Source organism: Heteronotia binoei, chromosome 14 (genome assembly GCF_032191835.1).
Source record: "Heteronotia binoei isolate CCM8104 ecotype False Entrance Well chromosome 14, APGP_CSIRO_Hbin_v1, whole genome shotgun sequence".
In the NCBI taxonomy this organism is placed as follows: domain Eukaryota; kingdom Metazoa; phylum Chordata; class Lepidosauria; order Squamata; family Gekkonidae; genus Heteronotia; species Heteronotia binoei.
In genome coordinates this window covers 55989773-56013864 of record NC_083236.1, presented here as the reverse complement: position 1 = coordinate 56013864, position 24092 = coordinate 55989773, and the positions used below count along the sequence as shown (strand labels likewise).

General features: G+C 47.8%; 1 protein-coding gene across 1 annotated transcript in view; it reads right to left on the bottom strand.

Annotated features, from left to right (window-relative positions):
* NKD1 (NKD inhibitor of WNT signaling pathway 1) overlaps positions 1 to 23864 on the bottom strand; it is a 217858-nt gene extending 193994 nt beyond the window's left edge. The window contains exons 1-3 of the mRNA XM_060254353.1: positions 23744 to 23864; positions 23521 to 23553; positions 22722 to 22870 (exon numbers count right to left, since the gene is read on the bottom strand). Coding sequence (XP_060110336.1) covers positions 22722 to 22870; positions 23521 to 23553; positions 23744 to 23768 — 207 coding nt within the window. The 5' untranslated portion in view covers positions 23769 to 23864. The remainder of the gene's footprint in view (positions 1 to 22721; positions 22871 to 23520; positions 23554 to 23743) is intronic.
* Between the last annotated feature and the right edge of the window lie 228 nt (positions 23865 to 24092).

Here is a 24092-nt window from a genome sequence, read left to right as displayed (position 1 = left end):
AATATCTGGGGACTTTGGGGGTGAAGCCAGGAGACTTTCCCATTTCCTTAATTAAATAAATAAAAATACACAAGTTCCGTTCCCCTGAAGACAGTCTTCATTTCCTCATCCCCCAGCAGCTACAATTCCACTACATGAAAGTGAACACATGAACACGCACTCTCTCCCCCCCCTCCCACAAAGCAGCCAAAATAAACACTTTGCAAGCACACACTTTTGTGATCTCACTGGGGCACATTGCTGAATGAAACCACCTGCTGTATTTCAACCTGCTGTATTTCAAGTTTTTCAGGAAAATGAAAGAAGAGCCTTGGGGGTGGTTTTCTCCTCTAAACAAATAGAAGGGCTGAGAGCCAGGTGGTTCTGCCTGCTCGTTCTGTCTCCATGGAGCTTTCCTACTGAGATTTAAAGGCACGCACACATTCAGAAACACAGACAGTTACAAGCGCTTCTAAACCTGCCAAGGTATGAAAGCACATGGTGGCTGTTGGGGTGGGGCTTCCCTTACTGGCCAGCTGCCTGGTGGCAGGGAGGAGCCTGAAGAACAGGAAGATCCCCCATCCAGACCTGGGGATTGGCAAAGCCAAAAACAGAAGGAGTGAAAAGCAGATACCAGGCTATAAGAAAGCCTGATCCCTGACAGAAGAAGGTGCCCTGATCCTCCAGACCTGGCATTCTTATACACCCCTTTCTCATGTATCCACAAACCCATGGATGAATGCACCAAGCGGCTTGAGAGATTTCCTCCACCCTCTCTCCTGACACTGGAACATGCCACCTCCCCCCTTCAGCCCAGCACAGACAAGAAATATTACTTCTTCACGCAATGCATAATTAAACCTATGGGATTCTCCCTGTCACAAGACGGCTGCGGGCTCAGACAAATTTCAAAGGGAGATCAGACCAATCCCTTGAGAACAGGGTCTGTGATTGATGGCGAGTGGAGCCTCCATATTCCAATGATGTTTACCTCTGAATGCCGAAACTTGAGAATAAACACCTTGAGAACACTGTGGCCTTCCTGCTGTCCTGAGGGGGACCTCCCAACAGCAACTGGGCGGCCACATTCAGGGGGAAGGAAGGATGCTTTGGTCTCTTTGAATGGGGCTCAGTGGTTATGGTTGTGTTTGTATCCAACCCTGGCTCCAAGGGCTTTAAGAAGGCCTATCCCTGTAATAGCCCTGACCCACATAGCCCAAGCTGGCCTGATCTTGGAAGCTAAGTAGGGTTGGCCCTGGTTAGCACTTGAAGGGCACCTCCAAGCAGGGCTTTTTTATAGCAGGAACTCCTTTGCATATGAGGCCACACACCCCTGATGCAGCCAATCCTCCAAGAGCTTACAGGACTCTTAGTACAGGGAGAAGAAAGAAGGAGGGAGGGAGGGAGGGAGGGAAGGAAGGAAGGAAGGAAGGAAGGAAGGAAGGAAGGAAGGAAGGAAGGAAGGAAGGAAGGAAGGAAGGAAGGAAGGAAGGAGGGAAGGAGGGAGGGAGGGAGGGAGGGAGGGAAGGAAGGAAGGAAGGAGGGAGGGAGGGAGGGAGGGAGGGAAGGAAGGAAGGAAGGAAGGAGGGAGGGAGGGAGGGAGGGAGGGAGGAAGGAAGGAAGGAAGGAAGGAAGGAAGGAAGGAAGGAAGGAAGGAAGGAAGGAAGGAAGGAAGGAAGGAAGGAAGGAAGGAAGGAAGGAAGGAAGGAAGGAAGCAGACTGCATATTTATGCCCTGACTTCTCTCTGAATCAGAGACTCAGAGCAGCTTACAATCTCCTATACCTTCTCCCCTCACAACAGACACCCTGTGAGGTGGGTGGGGCTGAAAGGGCTCTCACAGCAGCTGCCCTTTCAAGGACAACCTCTGTCAGAGCTATGGCTGACCCAAGGCCATTCCAGCAGGTGCAAGTAGAGGAGTGGGGAATCAAACCCGGTTCTCCCAGATAAGAGTCTGCACACTTAACCACTACACCAAACTGGCTCTCCAGGAGGATTGGCTACATCACGGGTGTGTAGCCTAATATGCAAAGGAGTTCCTGCTACCCAAAAAAAAAAAAGAAGCCCTGCCACCAATACCAAGGTCATGATGAGGCTCCAGGAAATGGCAAACCACCTCTAAACATCTCTTGCCTTGAAAAGGTACCAGGTTGCCGTAAGTCAGCAAGAGGAGAAAAAAAATTCCCTGTAACAGCCTTGCAAGGATGAAACGGGGGTGGGGGGGGGGGAATATACATCAGGCCACCCAGAGGGCAAAACCTGTCAAAAGCCAACACCCTTTCCAAGACACCACCCGTGACCTCAAATGAAAGAGCGGCAGTTCAAGGAAGATGCTGAAGGGAAAGGCAGGGAGCAGCAATCTGGTCTCCGAGCAGGTCGGGCAGAACCCAAGCCTCCGGAGCTCTCTCCCTCTCTTCTCATTAATCCATCAGACGCCATTATGTTTAACCAGCATGGTTGCGCTGCATAAACAAAGATAAAACGGCCCTTTGTTCTTCTGAGAACAAGAGGCATGAACTGGCACAGAATTAGGTCCAGATTAAAGAGGAGTGCTTTAGCCTGGAGTGTGGGGGAGGGGGGGAGAGCTGGTGAGCTGCTTTGGCTGTTCACAGGCAAAGAGCAGCATCGTGCATGTTTGTGGGTTTTTTTTATTTTATTGTTCAAGCAGGTATTTACAAAACAGCTGCTCAGCCGTTGGGGCACAGTGTCCTTAGAAGATGATGGTGATATTGGATTTATATCCCGCCCTACACACTGAATTTCAGAGTCTCAGAGCAGTCACAATCTCCTTTACCTCCCCTCCGCCCTTACATACAGACACCCTGTGAGGTGAGTGGGGCTGAGAGGACTCTCACAGCAGCTGCCCTTTCAAGGACAACTCCTACCAGGGCTATGGCTGACCTAAGGCCAATCCAGCAGCTGTAGGTGGAGGAGTGGGGAATCAAACCCGGTTCTCCCCCATAAGAGTCCACGCACTTAACCGCAACACCAAACTGGCTCTCTTAGCCCCGACTTTGGTGGACTTGCCGCTTGGTTGCCACGATCCAAGTTTTGGTCAGGTTCTTGCAACACACTTTTTGCATTGAAGATGGTTTGGAAAACTCAGTGAGTTCAGGGTTCTCAGAGCGCAATCTCAGTGAGTTCAGGGTTCTCAGAGCGCAATAGTAAGGGTATCTTGCAGTAAGGCATGCGGGTACCGAGGGCTTTTTTTGCAGCAGGAACTCCTTTGCATATTAGGCCACACACACCCTTGATGTAGTCAATCCTCCAAGAGCTTACACGGCTCTTCGTACAGGGCCTACTGTAAGCTCCAGGAGGATTGGCTACATCAGGGGTGTGTGGCCTAATATGTAAAGGAGTTCCTGCTATTAAAAAGCTCTGCGGGTACCTAGGGAGAATGATGTGCTTAAAGAACTCTCATTTGTTGTTTTATTCCCAGGCTCAGTCTGAAAAAGGATCTTGCATTTAACAGCCCCCAAAAGTTCTCGTTCAGAACAAGCTCCTCCCATATGAAATTACTAGGGTTGCCACGTCTGTATTTTAAACTGTGTTGGAGAATCTAGAGCAGCAGTCCCCAAACTTTTTGGCACCAGGAAATGGTTTTGTGGTAGACAATTTTTCCACAGACCGGGGTGGGGGGCACGATGGTTTTTGAATGATACAACTGTGCACTTGATTTCTATTAGTTGGGTGTAGTGGTTAAGTGCGCGGACTCTTATCTGGGAGACCCTGGTTTGATTCCCCACTCCTCCACTTGCAGCTGCTGGAATGGCCTTGGGTCAGCCATAGGTCTCGCAGAGCTGTCCTTGAAAGGTGAGCTTCTGGGAGAGCACTCTCAGCCCCACCTACCTCACAGGGTGCCTGTTGTGGGGAAGGAAGATAAAGGAGATTGTAAGCCGCTCTGAGATTCGGAGTGGAGGGCAAGATATAAATCCAATGTCGTCATATTCTTACATTGTAATGTATAATGAAATAATCAGGGCTTTTTTTGTAGCAGGAACTCCTTTGCATATTGGGCCACACCATCTAATATGGCTATAAGAGCTTAGATTGGGGACTGCTATAAGAGGGCAGGATATAAATCCAATGTCTTCTTCTTACATTGTAATATATAATGAAAGAATCAGGGCTTTTTTTGTAGCAGGAACTCCTTTGCATATTAGGTCACACACACCCTTGATGTAGCCAATCCTCCAAGAGCTTACAGGGCTCTTAGTACAGGGCCTACTGTAAACTCCAGGAGGATTGGCTGCATCAGTGGGGTGTGGCCTATATGCAAATGACTCCCTGCTACAAAAAAGCCTTGGAAATAATTATACAACTCACAGCCCGGTTGCTAACAGGCTATAGACCGGTACCGATCCACGGCCCAAAGGTTGGGGACCCCTGATCTAGAGCGAATCCCAGATGCGAATACGTTACAATCCCAATTGCTAGTATGTTACAACCCCAGCTACAAATACGTTATAATCCCAGTTGCAAATGCAGACAAAACGGTTCTAGGACTGTTCGGAGCCTATCCCAGTTGTAAATACATACAAACAGGACAGACAAAGAGGTGGTCAGTGTATGATAGTAATGCTCGTAGACTTGCACACACCGACAAAAAAAAAACCCTCCCCCAAGCGCTTCAACATCTGCAGTTTACTTCTCCAACCTAGTTTTGAAGTTCGCATGCAGGGAAAAAAATCACCCGCGGCCTTTCAAGAATTTCTATAAAGGCCAACAGCTGGACTTATGGGAGGCGTGCCGAGAGAACGTTCTGTTTTGTTTTAAAAGATCATCACTGAATGATATTTTCCTTCTTCTGAAGAGAGAACCGGCCCTTACAAAGTTTCAATGCTCCAGCGGCTTCTCCTCCTCCTCCTCCTCCTCCCCTCCTCTGTTTCTAAACCAGTTCAAAGAGAACCATAAAAAGCCATCCTAACATCTTTGGGAAGGGAGGGAGCGGGGCTATAAAAATACCACTTATTCAGCCCCTCCTGGGCCTTATTACAGAATTGCACAAAACCCTTATGAAGAAACCTTCCTTTAATGAACTGGTACAGAGGACATTTCCATATGTCCGTAAGAGCGCGCTACAAAATATTTGCATCTGCGGGCAGTTTTGTTCGCTGGCAAAGGCCAGCTTCTGATGAGAGTTTAAGCCATTAAGGAAATTAGCACGTTTATGGCTGCACTTCATCCGAATTCAAAGTCAAAAACAACATGTGTCATCAATAATCTCCCCCCCCCATAGCCTACTTTCATGATGTCAAGCAGGATATAAAGGGTTCCCCCCCACCCCGCCACGGTTGAAACAATCCAAACAACGCAGGCATTTTTAGACCGTTCGCGTCCATATCTCCCCGACGTGCTGATCTAAAAATATTTTAATGTTACACAAAGGGGAACAGGGGGAGACTCCCTGTAATTTATGGCCAGCCGAGTGCAAAATTAAGATTTTCTTATAGAATTGCTTCCCCCCCCCCCTTTTAGATTTCCAGGTGCAAAACCAGAACAGAAGGTAGGGCATGAAACTTGCTCAGGGTCTTTTTAACTGTTGGGGAATGCGTCTCTCGAGTCCTTCGTACCTGAAGCTATGACCCCACTTCACTGGGTTTTGAGCTTATTCACAAGTGAGTGGAGTTTCCCTATGGGTTTTAGGACTGTTAGCTATTAAACAGACACAGAGCTGCACAGAATGCCGAAATCCCATAAACAGCCTTTCACATCCTTTTCCCAGATCCCTTCCGAATCCCAAAACTGCAGATATAGTGAATGCTTTTTCTTGTGATCATGACAGCTAGAAACTTTTTCTTTAAAATGTATGTATTTACTTTATTTATATTCCGACTTTCTCCCCAATGGAGACTCAAAGTGATTCGAGAGCCAGTTTGGTATAGTGGTTAAGTGCGTGGACTCTTATCTGGGAGAACCGGGTTTGATTCCCCACTCCTCCACTTGCACCTGCTGGAATGGCCTTGGGTCAGCCATAGCTCTGGCAGAGGTTGTCCTTGAAAGGGCAGCTGCTGTGAGAGCCCTCTCAGCCCCACCCACCTCACAGGGTGTCTGTTGTGGGGGGAGAAGATATAGGAGATTGTGAGTCTCTGATTCAGGGAGAAGGGCGGGATATAAATATGCAATTCTTCTTCTTCATATCATTCTCCTCTCCTCTATTTTACCATCACAAGGTAAAATAGAGGAGGTAGGTCAGACTTAGAGCGTGTGACTGGCCTTAAGTCACACACAGGGTCAAGCCCTGCCATTAGGCAAACTAAGTGATTGCCTAGGACGCAAGCCTTCTGGGGTGCCCTCCATGTGACTCAGTGACATTATCAGTGCGGGGGGGGGCACCAGAAGTTAGCCTTGCCTAGGGTGCAAAACAGCCTAGGGCCGGCCCCGGTCACAAAGCGACCTTCCATGGCAGAGCGAGGATTCAACCCCGGGTTTCCCAGATCCTAGCCTGACACTCCAAACTCTACACCACAGGTTCTCTAAAATGAAATAAAGTGAAAAGGAAAGATCTTAAAGGAAACCAGATTCTGCTCAAAGTAACACACTTTACAGAGTCATAACATAATCAAACCTGGACTTGAATATGGAAACTACTACTGGCTGGGGCAGTAACTCTCCTCGATTTGTCACCAAAGTCACAAAATGGAGGAATGAGTCTAGCAGCATTTTAGAGACCAACAAGATTTTCAGGATGTAAGACAGGGGTGGCCAAACTTGCTAAACATATGAGCCACGCAGAATAAATGTCAGAGGTTTGAGAGCCACAAGACATGAACAAATATTTCACACATGTCTATTAAAACTTTTTAATACTTTATTTGCACAGAAAGATAAAATACATATGTATACACCTTACAACATGACCATGCTAAAAAGAGACTTTTCTAAAACTGTGAGTAACAGCCCCCATAAGACCAGCATAGGGAAAGGTTAGTGGGGGGGGGGGGGGGTTGTACCAGTGGGAGAAGGAAACAAACATGTACCATATAAATCACTGGCCACCATTTGCATCATTATGCATCTTTCTTTGTCTTGAAAGGTTTGTAAATACAACCCCTACAGGAGCTATGAAACCAAGAGGGAACCCTGTGCCACCCTCTTTAATTCTGCTCCTCCTTCCAGTGGCTCCCTTGGCTCTTGCACTCTCTTTCCCCACTCTATGTCTCCAGGCAATGCCTGTGGTGGTGGAGGAGGAGAGCTTGCAAGCCTGCCTATTTCCCCCCCTCCTTCCCTGCTTCACACATGGAGGAAATAGTTGTCTACCTATGGTCAGCACTCAGAGGCTGACTGAGGTGCCGGTGCTAAGCATGCTTACTTGAGAGTAAGCCTGCATTAAGTTCCTCCTTGACCTCTGGGATCTACACAATATGTGTGAAAGAACCACAGTTTGGCCACTCCGGTATAAGATTTTAAGTGTCAAAGCTTGGTCGGGGAGGGCGGGATACAAATAAAATGTGACTGAAAGCTCTCTTTTTCAGATACAAGAACTTTGACCGATGATGATGATGGATGGATGTTGATGGATGATGGAAGAGGAGGTGGAGGATGATGATATTGGATTTATATCCCACCCTCCACTCCAAATCTCAGAGTCTCAGAGCAGTCACAATCTCCTTTACCTTCCTCCCCCACAACAGACACCCTGTGAGGTTGGTGGGGCTGAGAGAGCTCTCCTGATCTTCTCCTTTCAAGGACAACTCTGCAAGAGTTATGGCTGACTCAAGGCCATTCCAGTAGCTGCTAGTGGAGGAGTGGGGAAACAAACCCGGTTCTCCCAGATTAGAGTCTGCACATTTAACCACTACACCAAACTTGAAGGTTATACCCCCCCCCCAAAAAAAAATCTTATTAGTCTCTGAAGTGCTACAGGACTCAAATGTAGCCCTCTTGCTGCAGACCAACAGCTATAAAAATGGAGGAAGAGACTGGATCATCCTTTAGGCAGCTCTTTGATTCCTGAAGGCTGGGATTGGATAAAAGCCAGGGCCAGCCCTAAACTTTCTGGCACCTCCCCCCCACCACTGCACTGATAACATGACTGAGTCACATGGGGAACGCCCAATTCGTTGTCCCCAGAAGGCCGGCACCCTAGGCAATGGCCAACTTTGCTTAGTGGCAGCGCCAGCCCTGATAAACACTGCCAGGTCAGGCTAGAACTGTAGCTTAGCCTAACTGTAGCTTATAGCCAGTTTGGTGTAGTGGTGAAATGTGTGGACTCTTATCTGGGAGAACCGGGTTTGATCCCCCACTCCTCCACATGCCCTGCTGGAATGGCCTTGGGTCAGCCATAGCTCTCGCAGGAGTTGTCCTTGAAAGGGCAGCTGCTGTGAGAGCCCTCTCAGCCCCACCTGCCTCACAGCCTTCACAGGGTGTGTGTTGTGGGGGGGGGGGGGGGGAGAAGATATAAGAGATTGTCAGCCACTCTGAGTCTCGGATTCAGAGAAAAGGGCGAGGTATAAATCTGCAGCCTTCTTTTTCTCCTCCTCCTCTCTCTCCCCTTGGTCCTCTGCTTTCTCACCTATGCGCTCATCTAAATGTGGAGGAATACTAAATCAGGCCCGGAGGAGGAATCTAGTGGAGCAACCCCACTTTTGGGGATCTGCCCAAAAGTCCTCCCAAATCTGGTCCCTCCCAACTGGGTCTCACTCTTTGAACTCCCGACAAGTTCAGCCATCTACGGCCCAGCCTCATCCAGCTCTGGCAAATGCTCTTGCTGTAATCAACCCCGTATTACTACATATTACCCGAGATTACATTTCTTCCCACCGCCACCACCCCAACAGCGGCATGTTCTTACTAGCTTCATGCTTCCTTCTCTCTCTCTCTCTCTCTCTCTCTTTTTAAGTTCCTAAAGAAAGTTCAAGGGCCATTCCGCTTCCCTGCCAACATTCGAATTAACAACTCGCAATGTCAACTCTGAACTATCTGGAAAATGCACATAGATAAACACACATCGGTCTCATCTCGACCAGCTCTGCCAGATGGCTCCGCAGTCTCGACTTTTCGCAACACAAAGCATTGAAATGTATGCTCTCCTCCCCACCCCCCACATCAGTTTAACCTCCAGCGCATAGCTTTGAAACCTTGTAAGGATGCCTAACGCTTTCCATATGGCTACGGCGTTGTGGTTTTTAATTGTACCAACTGGTATCATTCTGGGATAATTGCTTTGGAATCCAGCTTCCAGCAAGATCCTTTGGCTGATTCACTAATCTCATCACTGCGGCACTCCTAAGACTCTCCGAGACTCTTTGATGGGGGAGGCAGGAAGCACCTCTATCCAGGGCCATAGCCAGGATTTCAGGTGTGGTGGAGCCCACAGAGGGATTTGTTGTTGTTTTTTTGGGGGGGGGGCACCTGGTTTGGTGGCCCTGGGCTGTCAGCACAGAGTTCCACAAGCTAACCCCCCTTCCTCTGGGCAGTCACAGCAGCTCTGCTCCCCCCGCCCCTTTCTTATGTGCCCCTCTCTCAGAGAGACAGAGCCCTCTTGATGCTCCCCCCACCACCACCCCTTGCTCAGCAAGGTATGTTAGGGAAGGGGAGAGAAAAAAGCAAAAAGACCAGCAGCAATGATGCTACTTGTTCAGCGTGGTGGTGAGCAAAGGAGACAGATTGGGGGTCCTCCAATGGAGGGGTCATACAGTTGGAAGGGGGGGTTGAAAGGATGGGTCTGGCCCCCCCTGGGCCCCACTGTAGCTACGGGCCTGTTTCTATCACTACCTTTCCAAACCGCAGATGTCAACACAGAGTGTACTGAGTGTACCAGGGTTTTTTTTTATTATTATTATTATTACGTTATCTTTTACAGCAGCCAAATGTCATTAGCCTTTTAGTCTTCTCATCCTTTGATCCTGCAAAGTTTGGGAAACACTTTTAACCACACCATAAGCATACAGGCAATAACAATAAAAAAATGACTCAGTCTGTATAAGTAGCCTCTCCCTTTAACAAAAAAAAACTGATAAAGAAGATGAATATATTGGAAGAAGATATTGGATTTATAGCCCGCCCTCCACTCCGAATCTCAGAGCGGCTCACAATCTCCTTCCTCTCCCACAATAGACACCCTGTGAGGTAGGTGGGGCTGAGAGAGCTCTTACAGCAGCTGCCCTTTCCAGGACACCTCCTACAAGAGCTACGGCTGACCCAAGGCCATTCCAGCAGGTGCAAGTGGAGGAGTGGGGAATCAAACCTGGTTCTCCCAGAGAAGAGTCTGCACACTTGACCACTACACCAAACTGGCACCAAAGAGCCCGTTCCACTAGTATTTATCTAAGTCAACATTGTGGGGGGAAACAACAGCACAAAGTTCAGGAACACATTTATTTATTTATCGGTATTTTTGTATTTGTGCGTGTGTGTGTGCACACACCTGGAAGCCATAGTGACCTCTGGTGACTGACCCCTACTGGGGGCCTGCAGAATATTCAGAGTGCTGGCTGAATAAAGCCTGCCCCTGCCCTCTTGACTGCTGGTATTCCAAGGAGGTCTCCCATCCAAGTACTTGCCAGAGTCAACCCTGCTCAGCTTCTAGGATCTGACAAGATCAGGCTTGCCTGGACTATCCACGTGAGGGCAAGGAACAAGCTATTTTAAGCAGTCACACAGCAACACAGGAAGCGTAAAGGTGTTGTCACCCTCCCACTCCACTGAGCAAAGCATGACAACTTCCTCCAGTCTAAGCTTAAGAGGCTCTTCCATTGAAGCATGACCTGATCAGGTGACTTGTTACATTTGTAGATGGGCTTCCTGCCTTCCCTTCCGCTAGGCTAACCAGGTTCCTGCTAATAGCACGCAAACTCCTGATGCCCATCGGGTTGGTGGGCAGAAGCAGGCCAGCAAAAGCAGACGGGATGATCGTCATTGTGTGTGATGACCTCCCTTCTGGTATGACCTGGAAGCACTGATATCACATGGAGCTATGCTCTGCAAGGGCTAACAGGTCATGCTGGAAGTGACATCATCAGATGGTGACGAAGACTGCTGCCTCTCCCCGCCCCCGTGAGTACCCGTTTCCCCCCATCTCCCACCAAGCCGGTGTTTCAGGGTCACACTGAAAATGATGTTATGATCTGGCAACAAGGACCACCTCCTCCCCCACAATAAGGACCTCCTCCCCCTAGTGCTCCTACACATAATAAGAGACACATTCCAACAGCAGAAAGAATCCAGCAATTGAGAACGACTGCAGATTTATACCCTGCCCTTCTCTCTGAATCAGAGACTCAGAGCAGCTTACAATCTCCTATATCTTCTCCCCCTACAACAGACACCCTGTAAGGTGGGTGGGGCTGAGAGGGCTCTCACAGCATTTGCCCTTTCAAGGACAACTCCTGCAATAGGTATGGCTAACCCAAGGCCATTCCAGCAGCTGCAAGTGGAGGAGTGGGGAATCAAACCCGGTTCTCCCAGGTAAGAGTCTGCGCACTTAACCACCACACCAAACTGGCTCTCAATATAACAAGCACACAACAAACAGCACAAAAACACCAGCCAAAAACACCAACCAACAAACAACACAAAAACACCAGCCAAAAATCTTGTTGATCTCCAAAGTGCTACAGGACATGAATCTACAGGACATAAAGAGCTTGCTTACAAAGTAAGGTATCGTAACACTAATTCCGTAGAGCTGGTGCAACCACCAAAAGGACTCTGCTTCTCACAAGTGAAGTTCTGACTGGGACTTCACCAAGAAAGATTGCTGAGCTGATCCTGAGACATGCCCTCAGCCCATGGGGAGGTCTACCTGACAGAGCAGGTAGATGCTGTACTCCACACAAAAATGGAATCAGTCCACCTATGCACTTGAACATCAGCCAGAATACAAGAGTCTGGGTTCCCATAAGTGACATTCGGGTGTTGTCAAGAGACAGATCCCAGTAGGTATAGAAGAGTGAGAAGTCTGACTTTACCCCATTTGGAACAGACACAAAATTGAAATGGCAGTCTTTTCCATCCCCATAAGACTCCAATAAGATTGCTACATCCAACTGAGAAAACAGGGAACATTTGACATAGCTTTGAAGATAAACTCCACCCAGCTTTCAGCACATAGCCTCACCTCTTCTGTGCATGGAAACAGATCAAAGACTGAACCCTCGTGTCCTCCTAACAAACACTGGCTGCACCTTCACCGGTAAAAGCCACTTTGGTGTCAGGAAGCAATTTTCTCCAGGCCAGTTTGGCCAAGGATCCTGGAGGCTTTGGGGGGGGGGGGGTTGCCATCTTCTGGGCATGGAGCAGGAGGTCACTGGGGGTGTGGGGGAGGGAGGCATTTGGTGTAGTGGTTAAGTGTGTGGACTCTTATCTGGGAGAACTGGGTCTGATTCCCCACTCCTCTACTTGCAGCTGCTGAAATGGCCTTGGGTCAGCCATAGCTATCACAGAAGTTGTCCTTGAAAGGGCAGCTGCTGTGAGAGCCCTCTCAACCCCACCCACCTCACAGGGTGTGTGTTGTGGGGGGGGAGAAGATATAGGAGATTGTAAGCCACTCTGAGTCTCTGATTCAGAGAGAAAGGCGGGGTACAAATCTGCAGTCGTCTTCTTCTATTTGTGAGTTTTCTGCGTTGTGCAGGGGGTTGGACTCGATGATCCCCAAAGGTCCCTTCCAACTCTTATCATTCTATGAAAAGAAACAGGAATGCCAGTGAAATGCAGCAGGTGGGATTATAGGGATGCTTCAAAAAGTAGCAGCTGTACTCCGTGCAAAACTGGGATCAGTCCACTGATACACTCGAACATCTCCCAGAATGCAACAGTCTAGGTTTCCATAACTGACATCCAGGTGTTGTCAACAGCCAAAACCCAGTAGGTATAGAATAGTGAAAAGTTAAACTGACTTTTACCCCATGTGGAACACACAAGAGATTAAAATGACAGTCTTTTCCAAGCCAAGAAGACTCCAACAGGATTCAAATAGACAAGTGAGAAAACTGAGAACATTTGTCATGGCTTTGAAGATAAAAGAAAGCCGAATTAAGCAAATGATATAATGAAAAGCCTCTCCCACCCCCACACAACTGAGCTAACATTCAAAGAAAAGACCAAAAAAAAAAAAAAGAACACAAAACCCTTAAGAATGATGTAGGTTTGCAAAACCCAGTTTGTAAGAACAAACATCTAAAGAAAGAACAGATAAATCCATATCCAGTAACTGACCTTCTTCCTCTGCTTTGCAGGCAAAAACTCCATAAAACAGCAACGAAAATGCATTCCCTTTGCTCTCAAAGTCTTTGTGAGGCTTTCAACCCTTGGAAGTTCCTTCACTAAAGAAAAGCCTAAGAAAACTTGAGGCGCACCAAAAATCCCACTTTGTTCTAATTCCCAATTCATTTTTTTTTTAAATGGCAGCCAAAATTTGATCCCTGCAAGTTAACACAGAGGACCAACGTGGATGCATCACAGCCCCCAGAAAGCTGTCAAGAGTTTCACAGAGAGAGGAGAGTTCCAGAACCAAGATCAGAAGTTTGTTTTGAGCCTGTGGGCGCCTTCGAAATTTGGAAAGAGGCTGGTAAACATTGCGCCAACATGGCTGCCACAGGAGGTGAAGTCAAACCTAAAATGGCTGACAGAAGAGGCAGAGCCAAATGCAATACCTCCCTCCTTGCTTTGCAAACTAATTGCATGCTGAACATATGCTTTATTCAGAGCTAGGCCATTGGTCTGTCAAGGGTAGTATTATCTGTATTTTGGTTAGAAGCATGGTCCTAGGTTTGCCAGTCCCCAGTTACCATGTTCCTTTAGATCTCAGGCAGGTTCAGAAGCTTGTAACTGCTTCCGTTTTGGCAGGGGTGTGTGTGTGCAGACTGAAGCTGCAGGGCAGGGGAACAGCAGGAAGAGCTCTGTGTGTAAGAGAGGGGAGGGGGAGTGAAAGAGCCAATCCCTTTGTTCGTTTTGCATTCCTTTCAGAAGCTATTTGTGTAGTAAAATGAATAGTGAAGAGTTAACTAGAACCAGAGTATGGGATAGAGGAAAACTCCACCCCCTAGACCTCTATCTCCATAAATTGGTTGAAATACAGCACATTGTTACATTCAGCAACTCCGGTAAGTAAAGTTATCTATACCATTTGCCCCAAGGGGTATCACAAAAGTATGGTCATGCAAGCTGTTTATTTTGGCTGCTTTGTGAGTGTGCGTGAGTCCATTTTCATTTTATTGGAAGTGAAGCTGCTGTGGAACCATTCGAATGCAAAGAAGAGGAGGAAGAAATGAAGACTGTACTCAGGGGAACCACACTCCTGTGTTTTTATTTATTTATTTTTAGGGGATGGGAAAGTCTCCCGGCTCCAATGTCCCCAGATATTTCCTGACTTGGACCTGGCAACCCTATGTGGTCCAACCACTGGAAACACAGCAAGGCCAAACAAGAAGGGGGTGGGCGGGCTTCTAAACCTCAGCACTTATCTCCCCTTCTGCAACAGCCTGTCTTCCCTAGACTCTCGGACTAGAAAAAGTGCCATATTGTCTACTCAGACTGGCAGTGGCTCTCCAGAGTCTCAAGCTAAGGTTTTTCACGCCTATTTGCCTGGACCCTTTTTAAGTTGGAGATGCTGGGGATTGAAGCTGGGACCCTTCTGCTTACCAAGCAGATGCTCTACCACTGAGCCACCGTCCCTCCCCTAAGTAGTGGTGGGCAGTACAGCACCCCCCAGGGACGCCATGTTGGGGAACAGCTTTTCCTGCTGGTTTGCTTCAAATGTATGTATATCGGAATCATAGAATAGAATCACAGAACCATAGATATTGAAGAAGAAGAAGATATTGGATTTATATCCCGCCCTCCACTCCAAAGAGTATCAGAGCGGCTCACAATCTCCTTTCCCTTCCTCCCCCACAACAGACACCCTGTGAGGTAGATGAAGATATTGGATTTATATCCCGCCCTCCACTCTGAAGAGTCTCAGAGCGGCTCACAATCTCCTTTCCCTTCCTCCCCCACAACTGACACCCTGTGAGGTGGGTGGGGCTGGAGAGGGCTCTCACAGCAGCTGCCCTTTCAAGGAACAACCTCTGCCAGAGCTATGGCTGACCCAAGGCCATGCTAGCAGGTGCAAGTGGAGGAGTGGGGAATCAAACCCGGTTCTCCCAGATAAGAGTCCGCACACTTAACCACTACACCAAACTGACTCTCCACACCAAACTGGCTCTCCATAGAGTTGAAAGGGACCTCCAGGGTCATCTAGTCCAACCCCCTGCACAATGCAGGAACTTCACAAATACCGCCCCCCGACACACACACACACACACACACCCTGTGACCCCTGTTCCGTGCCCAGAAGATGGCAAAAACCTTCAGGATCCCTGGAGAAAAATTGCTGACTGACCTTCAAAGTGGCAATCAGCATTTCCCTGGGTGTGTGAGAAAGGGCCACTGGTGCAACCCTTCCTGGCCTCCTTCTCATGATCTGCCTAACTTCTCAGAATTGCTGTCAGATGGCCATCTAGCTTCTGTTCAGAAGCCTCCAAGGAAGGAGAAGCTACTAAGCTGCTACTTCGCCCAGGACTTCAAAGGGCAGAGGCTCTCCAAAGCCCCAGGCAGAGATGTCCCATTCTAGCTCCTGAAGATTATGTGAACATTTTTTTTGCATTTTTGTATATGTGTGCGTGTGCACCTGGAAGTCACAGTGACCTCTGGTGACCGACCCCTCCTGGGAGCCTGGAGGATATTCAGGGAGGTGGCTGAATAATGCCTGCCCCTGCTCTCCTGACTGCTGGTATTCCAAGGAGGTCTCCCATCCAAATACTAACCACAGTCAACCCTGCTTAGTTTCCGAGATCTGACGAGATCAGGCTCGCCTGGAGTATCCAGGTCGCGGCATGAAGATTATGGGAACTTTGAAGATCAGTTGGAAACGCTGCGCGTCGAACCTGGGACCTTTTCCCACTACTAAACTGTGTTCTCTCTTGTATGGCTGTGACTCCTGGGCCTGGAAAAGAAGTCATAATTCTGGGATAGGGGACATGTGCTCTATAAAGGGGTTCAGGCCGAATCTCTAGAACAGGGGTGACCAGGACGTTTTTTGTAGCAGGAACTCCTTCGCATATTTGGCCACACACCCCTATAGCCAATCCTCCTGGAGCTTACTAAGAAGCCTTGTAAGCTCTTGGGGGATTGGCTACATCAGGAGGGTGTGGCCTAATATGCAAAAAAGTTCCTGCTACAAAAAAAGCCCTGGCTCTTTCACACCTATTGAAAAAATGTACTTCTCTCTTTAAATCACTTTTCCAAACTAAGCCAGCCTTTCTGCCTCTCCCTCCGTTTGCCTCCTTCCTTCCACCCCTCCCTCCCTCGCAGCTCTCAAACAACTGATGTTCTCGTCTTGCGTCTCTCCAACATCCGACATTTATTCTATGTGGCTCTTACACTCAGCAGGTTTGGCCATCCCCTGCTCTAGAACCTCTAGTTAACAGGATCTCAGGAAGAAGAACAGGGAGGCCTTGATGTTCACGTCTTGCATCTCTCCAACATCTGACATTTATTCTATGTGGCTCTTACACTCAGCAGGTTTGGCCATCCCCTGCTCTAGAACCTCTAGTTAACAGGATCTCAGGAAGAAGAACTGGGAGGCCTTAGAATACCACTGCCCAGTCCAAAGAGACAATATGGACCATTGGGCTGACACAGTAGCCAGCAGCTTTGTTTGTTGTTCTTAATGGAATTATGTAACAGGTGAAGAGTCAGAGAACAATTACTTTCCCGCTTATTAGAGCCGAGGCAGTGCTAATGGAGGATCAAAGCGGACAGAGCAACATTTCTACCTCACTAAAGAGGGAAAAAAAAAAACATCAACAATACGTTGTCATCAGTCACAGAGCCGAACTTCAAAGCACAGAGCCCCCGTTTCCCTAAAGTGGAGGGGGGCGGGGAAGGATCTTCTGCACTGGGCAATATGGAAGCCCTTCCTGGGAACCCAAACTTATTCTGTCCTGGCCGCCTTATACCGAATCAGACCATCAATCTATCAAGGTTGGTATTGTCTACTCCAGGGCCGGTGGCCTCATTTGTTATGAGGGCTGGAGCTGACATAAATGAGACCTTGTCAGGCTGGGCCATCTGTGACATAAAATGTAATGCCAGGTAGTAGACATATAAACTTTATAAAGAAGATATTGGCTTTATATCCCACCCTATACTCTGAATCTCAGAGCAGTCACAATCTGCTTTATCTTCCCACACACACACACACACACACACATAACAGACACCCTGTGAGGTAGGTGGGGCTGAGAGAGCTCTCACAGAAGCTGCCCTTTCAAGGGTAACCTCTGTGAGAGCTGTGGCTGACCCAAGGACAATCCAGCAGCTGCAAGTGGAGGGGTGCGGAATCAAACCTGGTTCTCCCAGGTAAGAGTCCACGCACTTAACCACTACACAAAACAGACACAATTGAAGATTTTAATTAAAAATTTAAAAGATTAGAATTCTTGCAATATTTTGTTTCTTTAACAGTTTCTGATAACCGACACATCTTGCTCTGGATTATTCTATCAAAATCAGGAGACAATGTGCTGTAGCAATCTTGAGTATGCTGTTCAGTCGTTGTTCAGGTGTGTGTCTGTTAGTTGCAAACCTACTTTTAATGTATTGGCATTCATTACAGAAATCTCATGGTCAATGCTTTGAGACTAAGACCCAGGGGAAAAATGAAATGGCTGGACATTGCGAGCTTTTGTACATAAGTTGCTTTGTGTGCTGGTCCAGCCAGTGGAGAAAATAGAGGCTTCGCTCTGTAGCTCCTGTGCAACTGAGCAAGCCTGGCAGAGCAAGCTGTGATGCAGAAGGAAGCGAGAGAGAAGAAAGCAGATGACAGTGAATTGCTCACGGGCCTGATAGGAGCCCTCTGGGGACTGATCCAGCCCTCGGGCCACACGTTTGGCACCCCTGGTCTACTCAAATTGGCAGCAGCTCTCCAGGGTCTCAGGCAGAGGTCTTCCACATCACCTACTGTCCGGTTCTTTTAACTGGAGATGACGGGGACTAAACCTGCAGCCTTCTGCATGCCAAGCAGAGGCTCTGCCACTGAGCCACGCAGGACCTGTCCTCCTCGCTTAAAAACCAGCCCATGTTTAATCTTTTGCACGGTGTGTCATCTATGCCTCTCTGGATGACGAGACAGCGATTGCCAACTACAGCAACGTTCTTGTTCTGGAGCCAAGAAGCTGCATAACTTCAAGGGAGATTTGAGTTCCTCTGTTCCCTGCTATTTCACAAATCATTCCTCTGCTCTGTCAAGAACAGCACTGGAGGCAGAGGCTCCAGATCTTCATAGAGACACCCCATCCATTGCTCAGGTCTGCTTGCGTGTGCATGGGTGTGGTTTGTGTTTCTGGAATACAAACCAGATCATTAAGAGGAAGACCTTGTTTTCTTCTCTTTTAATACTTCCTTTCCCTACTCCATAAAGAAAAACTGGGAAGAAAAATTGTAATGGGGAACACCATTTTGTACCAATATAACGAGCGATGCTGGCCTGCAGGGAGAACCTGGGGATCTCCCAGAATTACAGCTCACCTCCAGACTACAGAGATCAGTGACCCTGAAGAACATGGATGCTTTGGAGGGTGGACTCTAGGGCACTGTACCCCACTGAGGTCCCTGTCCTCTCCAGGCACCACCCCCAAATCTCCAGGAGTTACCCAGCCTGGAGCTGGCAACCCTATCCAGTCCATCCCTGGCTGGTGGTGGAGTGGGGGGGGGGGGCTGACAAGTTTAAATCCAACAACTTTCACAGCTAAACAAGGCAGCAAGACTTAGAGAAAGGGTGGCCAAACTTGCTCAACCTAAGAGCCACACAGAATAAACACCAGACATTTGAGAGCATCAAGACAGGAACAAATACACATCTTTATGAAAACTCTTAATACTTTCTTTGCACAGAAAGATAAAATATGTATGTATGCACTATATAACATGACCATGTTAGAAGGAGATTTTTTAAAGAACAAAAGCTGGGAATAACAATCCCCATAAGACCAGCATAGGAAAGACTTGAGAGTAAGTCTGCATTACATTCCTCCTTGACCTCTAGGAGCCCCATAATATGTGTGAAAGAACCACATGTGGCTCCCAAGCCACAGTTTGGCCACCCCTGGCTTAGAGGAACTCCATTTCCCAACCAAAAATTGCACTCAGAATGCTGGACAAGCTTCAGAACCCTAATTCAAACTCACATCAGAACTTGGTTTAGCTTTATTTGTCTTAAAGGTGCCACTGAAATCGATCCTTTTTCGAACCAAACTTCTGCTACTCATGGGTAGGGCTGCCAGCCTCCATGTGGGGTCCTGGGGATCTTCTGCTTCTACGACTGACCTCCAGCTGGCAGAGAACAGCTCCCCTGGAGAAAAGGGCTTCTTGGAAGAGTGGACTCTATGACTTCCTACCAGGCTGAGGCCCCTCACCTCCCCAAACCCCGCTCTCTCCCAGATCCACCCCCAAAATCTCCAGGTACTTTCTAACCCAGACCTGGCAACTCTACTCATAGGTATGTTCACACTTTGCTTGCTAATTAAGATTACTCGGGTCAAGGCCTGAAAGGGAAGTGATCAATTCAGATCATAAGGAGACTGTTTTTCACATCCTTCCTTGGACCGACCACTAATCCAAAGAAAAATTTACAAAGGAATAACCCTTCCGTCCTTAATCCATCACACCATATGCAGCTGGTATGTTTCTAATGACCCCCTAAACCAGTTTATTCGTTTTCCTTCTAGCAGAAAGTCACAGAACATTAGCAAAAAAGGTAACATGTGCACTGATGAACAGGGTATCTTTATTTCTTTGTCATACCGTTCATCTTTCTTTGCCATACTGGTCAGCTTTCCAGAAAGCTGGGCGATTTTGGAGCAGCCCTTCCAAGCAAATGGCAAAGCTTCACAGCAACATCGACAAAAAAAAAATGTACACACAATTTACCAAACTGGTTGTTGAAATATGCACTTCGCTGAGTCATAACAAACTGGGAATCTGCAACTCCTGCAGATATTCCAGATTAACTCCACAGAGTTGGGTAAATTTTCTCCTGGAGTTTGAACCATGTCTTCTTTGCTACTGAATGCGTTTGGACATTCGTTTCCCCTGAAAGATGGTAGACTGGAATACCCAGAAGCATGGCTCAATCATCATTAGGTATGAAGAACTGCATATAATCCACAAAGACATTCTGTGTCTAAGAGTATAAAAAGAGCCCTGCTGGATCAGACCAATGGTCCGTCTAGTCCAGCATCCTGTCTCACACAATGGCCAAACAGTTCTTCTGGATGGCCAGCAACAGGACACAGAGGCCAAGGTCTTCTCTTGATGTTGCCTTCTGGCTCTGGGATTGAGGGGTTGACTGCCTTTGAATGTGGAAGTTCCCTTTAGTCGCCTTGGCCAGTAGCCACTACTAGACTTATCTTCCATGAATCTATCTAATCCCCTTGGAGAGCTGTTTATCCCTGTTACCATCACTACATCCTCTGGCAGCGAATTCCACATTTTAATCACCCTCTGTCTAACAATTCCCACTCCTCCGTTTCTCCAAAGTTTTGTCATCGCTTTCCAGAACGTATACAAGTCGCAACTTTTTTAAATTATTAGAATGAGGTCACTTCGGCATGGAACCTATTTTTCCTGCCTTTGTAAGATAATACTGCTTAAAATCCCACTACAGACTCACAAAGGAGTTTTTTAACCGATGGTAATGTTTTGAATCGGAAGCTAAATATTCTATCCAGGAGGAATGGTCGCACAGTTACAAACCTGGTTTGAGGTGTAACAGTTTATTTGGCCACCTGTGACGTAAACTGCCACCAGGTAACCAAGCTAAGTTTATAACAAACAGTCCTCTCACTCACCCTCCGCCCAAATCATCCTGAATTTAGCAGAGGGGTGCGACAGGCAGACTAGTAGAAACATTCTGGACTAGAGACTTGCAGGGATGTACATTAAAAGACTTATTTAACCCGTGATCTGATTTCCACAGTCACAATGCCACCAAAACAGAGTTGGCTATCATTAGCCAGGGTGCAAACAAAACGTATAATCTTCTCCAACCATCAACAGGGTGCAAACCAAGCCCTACCTTTTCCAATGACTACCATATTGTGTAAACACCACCGGCTTTTGCCGGGCAAAGCTAAACAGTCCAAATGTGAAGAAATAAAGGAAGTGCACATTTATGTACTTGAGTAGAAGTTGAGTAGACCTGTTTATGATTACTCTCACATGCTGCTATCCCCAATATTCAGTATTTCCTACATCATTATAGAGACGTCAAGGAGTTCTCCTTTTGGGACAATATTACTGGGACCGAAGCTTGGGAGCATGCGGATCTGGCTTCTCTTGAAAAGCTGCAGTTTGTGGGCTCACCTTCTTGTCCAATAAAAACTTTATAAGACATCTTCCTGCTTATTACCAAGGGTTCCCCTTTCATATTGCTTTCAAGGATAACAGGAGGAGGGGGAAAAAAGGCGAAGTCCAGATGTTCAGGAAAAGCTAACGTACACATCTCTGACAATGAAAATGCCTCCAGAAATGCCTAAACGAGGACGCAAACGTACAACTCAATCTGATTTACATTTACTCGGATGCAGGCTTCTCCAGGGTGACCCACATCACCTCCCCAACATTGGTTTCTCCCACAGTGCCCCTTGAGAGAAAACACGAGTCTGGATTGCAAAGTTTGCTACTCTTTCCAATACTTTCTCCAGCTTTTCCAACTCAATTTCCCCCTCCTCTTGGCAACCATTAATGCTTTCCACAAAACTTTCTAAGTTCCAGTCAGGCAAGGGTTTGAAGACCAAACTTGCTAAGCACCTGAACTTTCTAAACAGTAGACCCAACGCACTAGCTTCTCAGATCAAAGGAAGTAGTCCAAAAAAAGGCTACCAGAAGAAAGCATTCCACAGAGTTTTCAACAGGGGAAACAATGGCCCAAAGAACAATACAGAACGCCCACCCACTCTCGCCCCTGCCCTTTTTCCTCCCATCATACCATTCCCAAAAGCCCAACAGCAGCAGAAGTCATCCCCAAACAAAAGAGACCTAACAAACCATCTCAGAATTGCGCTCGGGAAGATGGGACGGGGAAAAGATAGATCTCCACATTCGTTAAGCAGCCGAAAGCACACAGAACTGACAAATGGGACACTTTCTCTGCAAGAGACCCACCAACAGGATCCTACAGAGGAAAGTAACTCCTAGTATATTTCAAGTCATTTGAAATCAATCAAGCTTGCAGCAGAACTAAAAGGAGGCCACACATCTATTCAAACATGACCCAAAACTTTCCTTATTGCATTAGAGGCTGTGATCACGCACACTAATAGATTTTGCCACTTCACACAGTAAAATCCAGTTGGAAAGTGCACTGGAAGTGATTTGAAAGTGCATTATTTGGCATGTGTGATAGCAGTCAGACTCTTGTTAATTTCACATTGAGCAAGGAAGGAAATCTGTCCATTCATAAAAGGCAGGTCTGGGATCACGCGGGGTTCTCCGCCCTACCGGATCACTGTTTTGTCCTGTAGGTTTCCATCCCCTTCAAAAAGAAGGGGCACATCATGTTCACATAAGCATAAAAACCCCAAAGGAAAAAGGGGAGCAGGGAAGAAAATACAGAGAGAGAGAGGCAGAGAGGAAGAGAAGTTTCTTCCCGGCAACTCCTAGGGATGGAAATTAAAAGCCTGAGCTCCAAGAAGCCGGATGGAAATGAAAAGCTTTCGGGATTGCGAGAGCGAGAGAAGGAGGGAACCCATAACTTACCCTGGAGCCAGAGAGCCGGCAGACCGCCCGGTGTTGACACCCAGCTTGGAGTCCCAAACCTCCGTTCCCGCTTCCCAGATATTTCTGCTTCACCATCCAGTCCTCGAGACCTTTCCGAGCCAGGGAGGCATTCACTGCAAAACTATCACCTGGGGGGCAGAGGGGGGACAGAGACCCAGTTGCCCTACTGGACTCATAACACTCCAACCCCTCCCCCCCAGCTTAACATCCCCCCAAGGGGACGGGGAGGAAGAAGGGACCCCCAAGAAGGAACCCAGCATTTATCCTGGGGGGGCACAAGGACCCACAAAACTTTTGGGGAGGAAAGGGAGAGGGCAGGGTTCCTTCTAAGCTGAGTTAGTGTAAGCCAGCCACAGTTTTTTTGCCTCCGGCTCACACGTTTTTTGTCTCAGCTCAGGAAGTATGACCCCAGAATACACTCATTGATGCAGTGTGAACATATATAGCCGCCTTCTACGGAACCAGACCCTCGGTCCATGGAAGTCAGTCTCGTCTACTCAGACTGGCAGCGGCTCTCCAGGGTTTCCAGCCGAGGTTTTTCACGCCTACTTGCCTGGACCCTTTTTAGTTGGAGATGCCGGGGATCGAACCTGGGACTTTCCGCTCAACAAGCAGATGCTCTACCACCAAGCTCCCAACTTGAACGCCAGGAGCTCACAAAGTACCATTTTTGCTCACAAAGACTCTGCAGCTTAGAGGGAACACCGGGAGAGGGTGAAGTAAGGGGCAAAAAGGGATGAAATCCACCCCCCCCCCCAAATCAAAAAGCCGAGCTTACCTTCGGGACTTTCTCTCAGTTTGCAAACAGCGGCTTGGGAGATCCACGGGGGAAGCAAGGGGAAATATTTGGGAGAAGGGGGGGGGATAGAAGAGAAAGGAGAAAAGATGGTTTAAATGGCAGCCTTCGACACCTTCCTCTTCCTCCCTCCTGCAAATTCCCACCCCAGACCAGGGTTCCCCCTCTTTCCCTCCCCCCCCCCCGAGCCCGGGCACAAACTTACCATGTTTTGAATGAAGTTTCCCCATCTTCTCGGCATCGATTGGAAAAGGAGAGGCATTGGCCAAGCGCTCAGCGGCGAGTTGGGGAGTTCATCGCTTCTTGCAAAAAAAAAAGAAAAAAAAAAGGAAAGAAAATCTGTTTTTTTCCCCTCCCCTCTCGGCGTGGACTGCTCAACGCACAACACTTTCTAGATAGACAAAATACACCTATACATTCCCAACAGGTCTCTCTCTCGGGCGCGCTCTCTCTTGTTTTGAAATCCACGGGCTCTCCAATCTTTCCCCTTCAAAGCAGCCGCCCCCGAAGCGAAGGAGAAACGGCCCGCATCGCATAGAGAGATAGAGGCACGT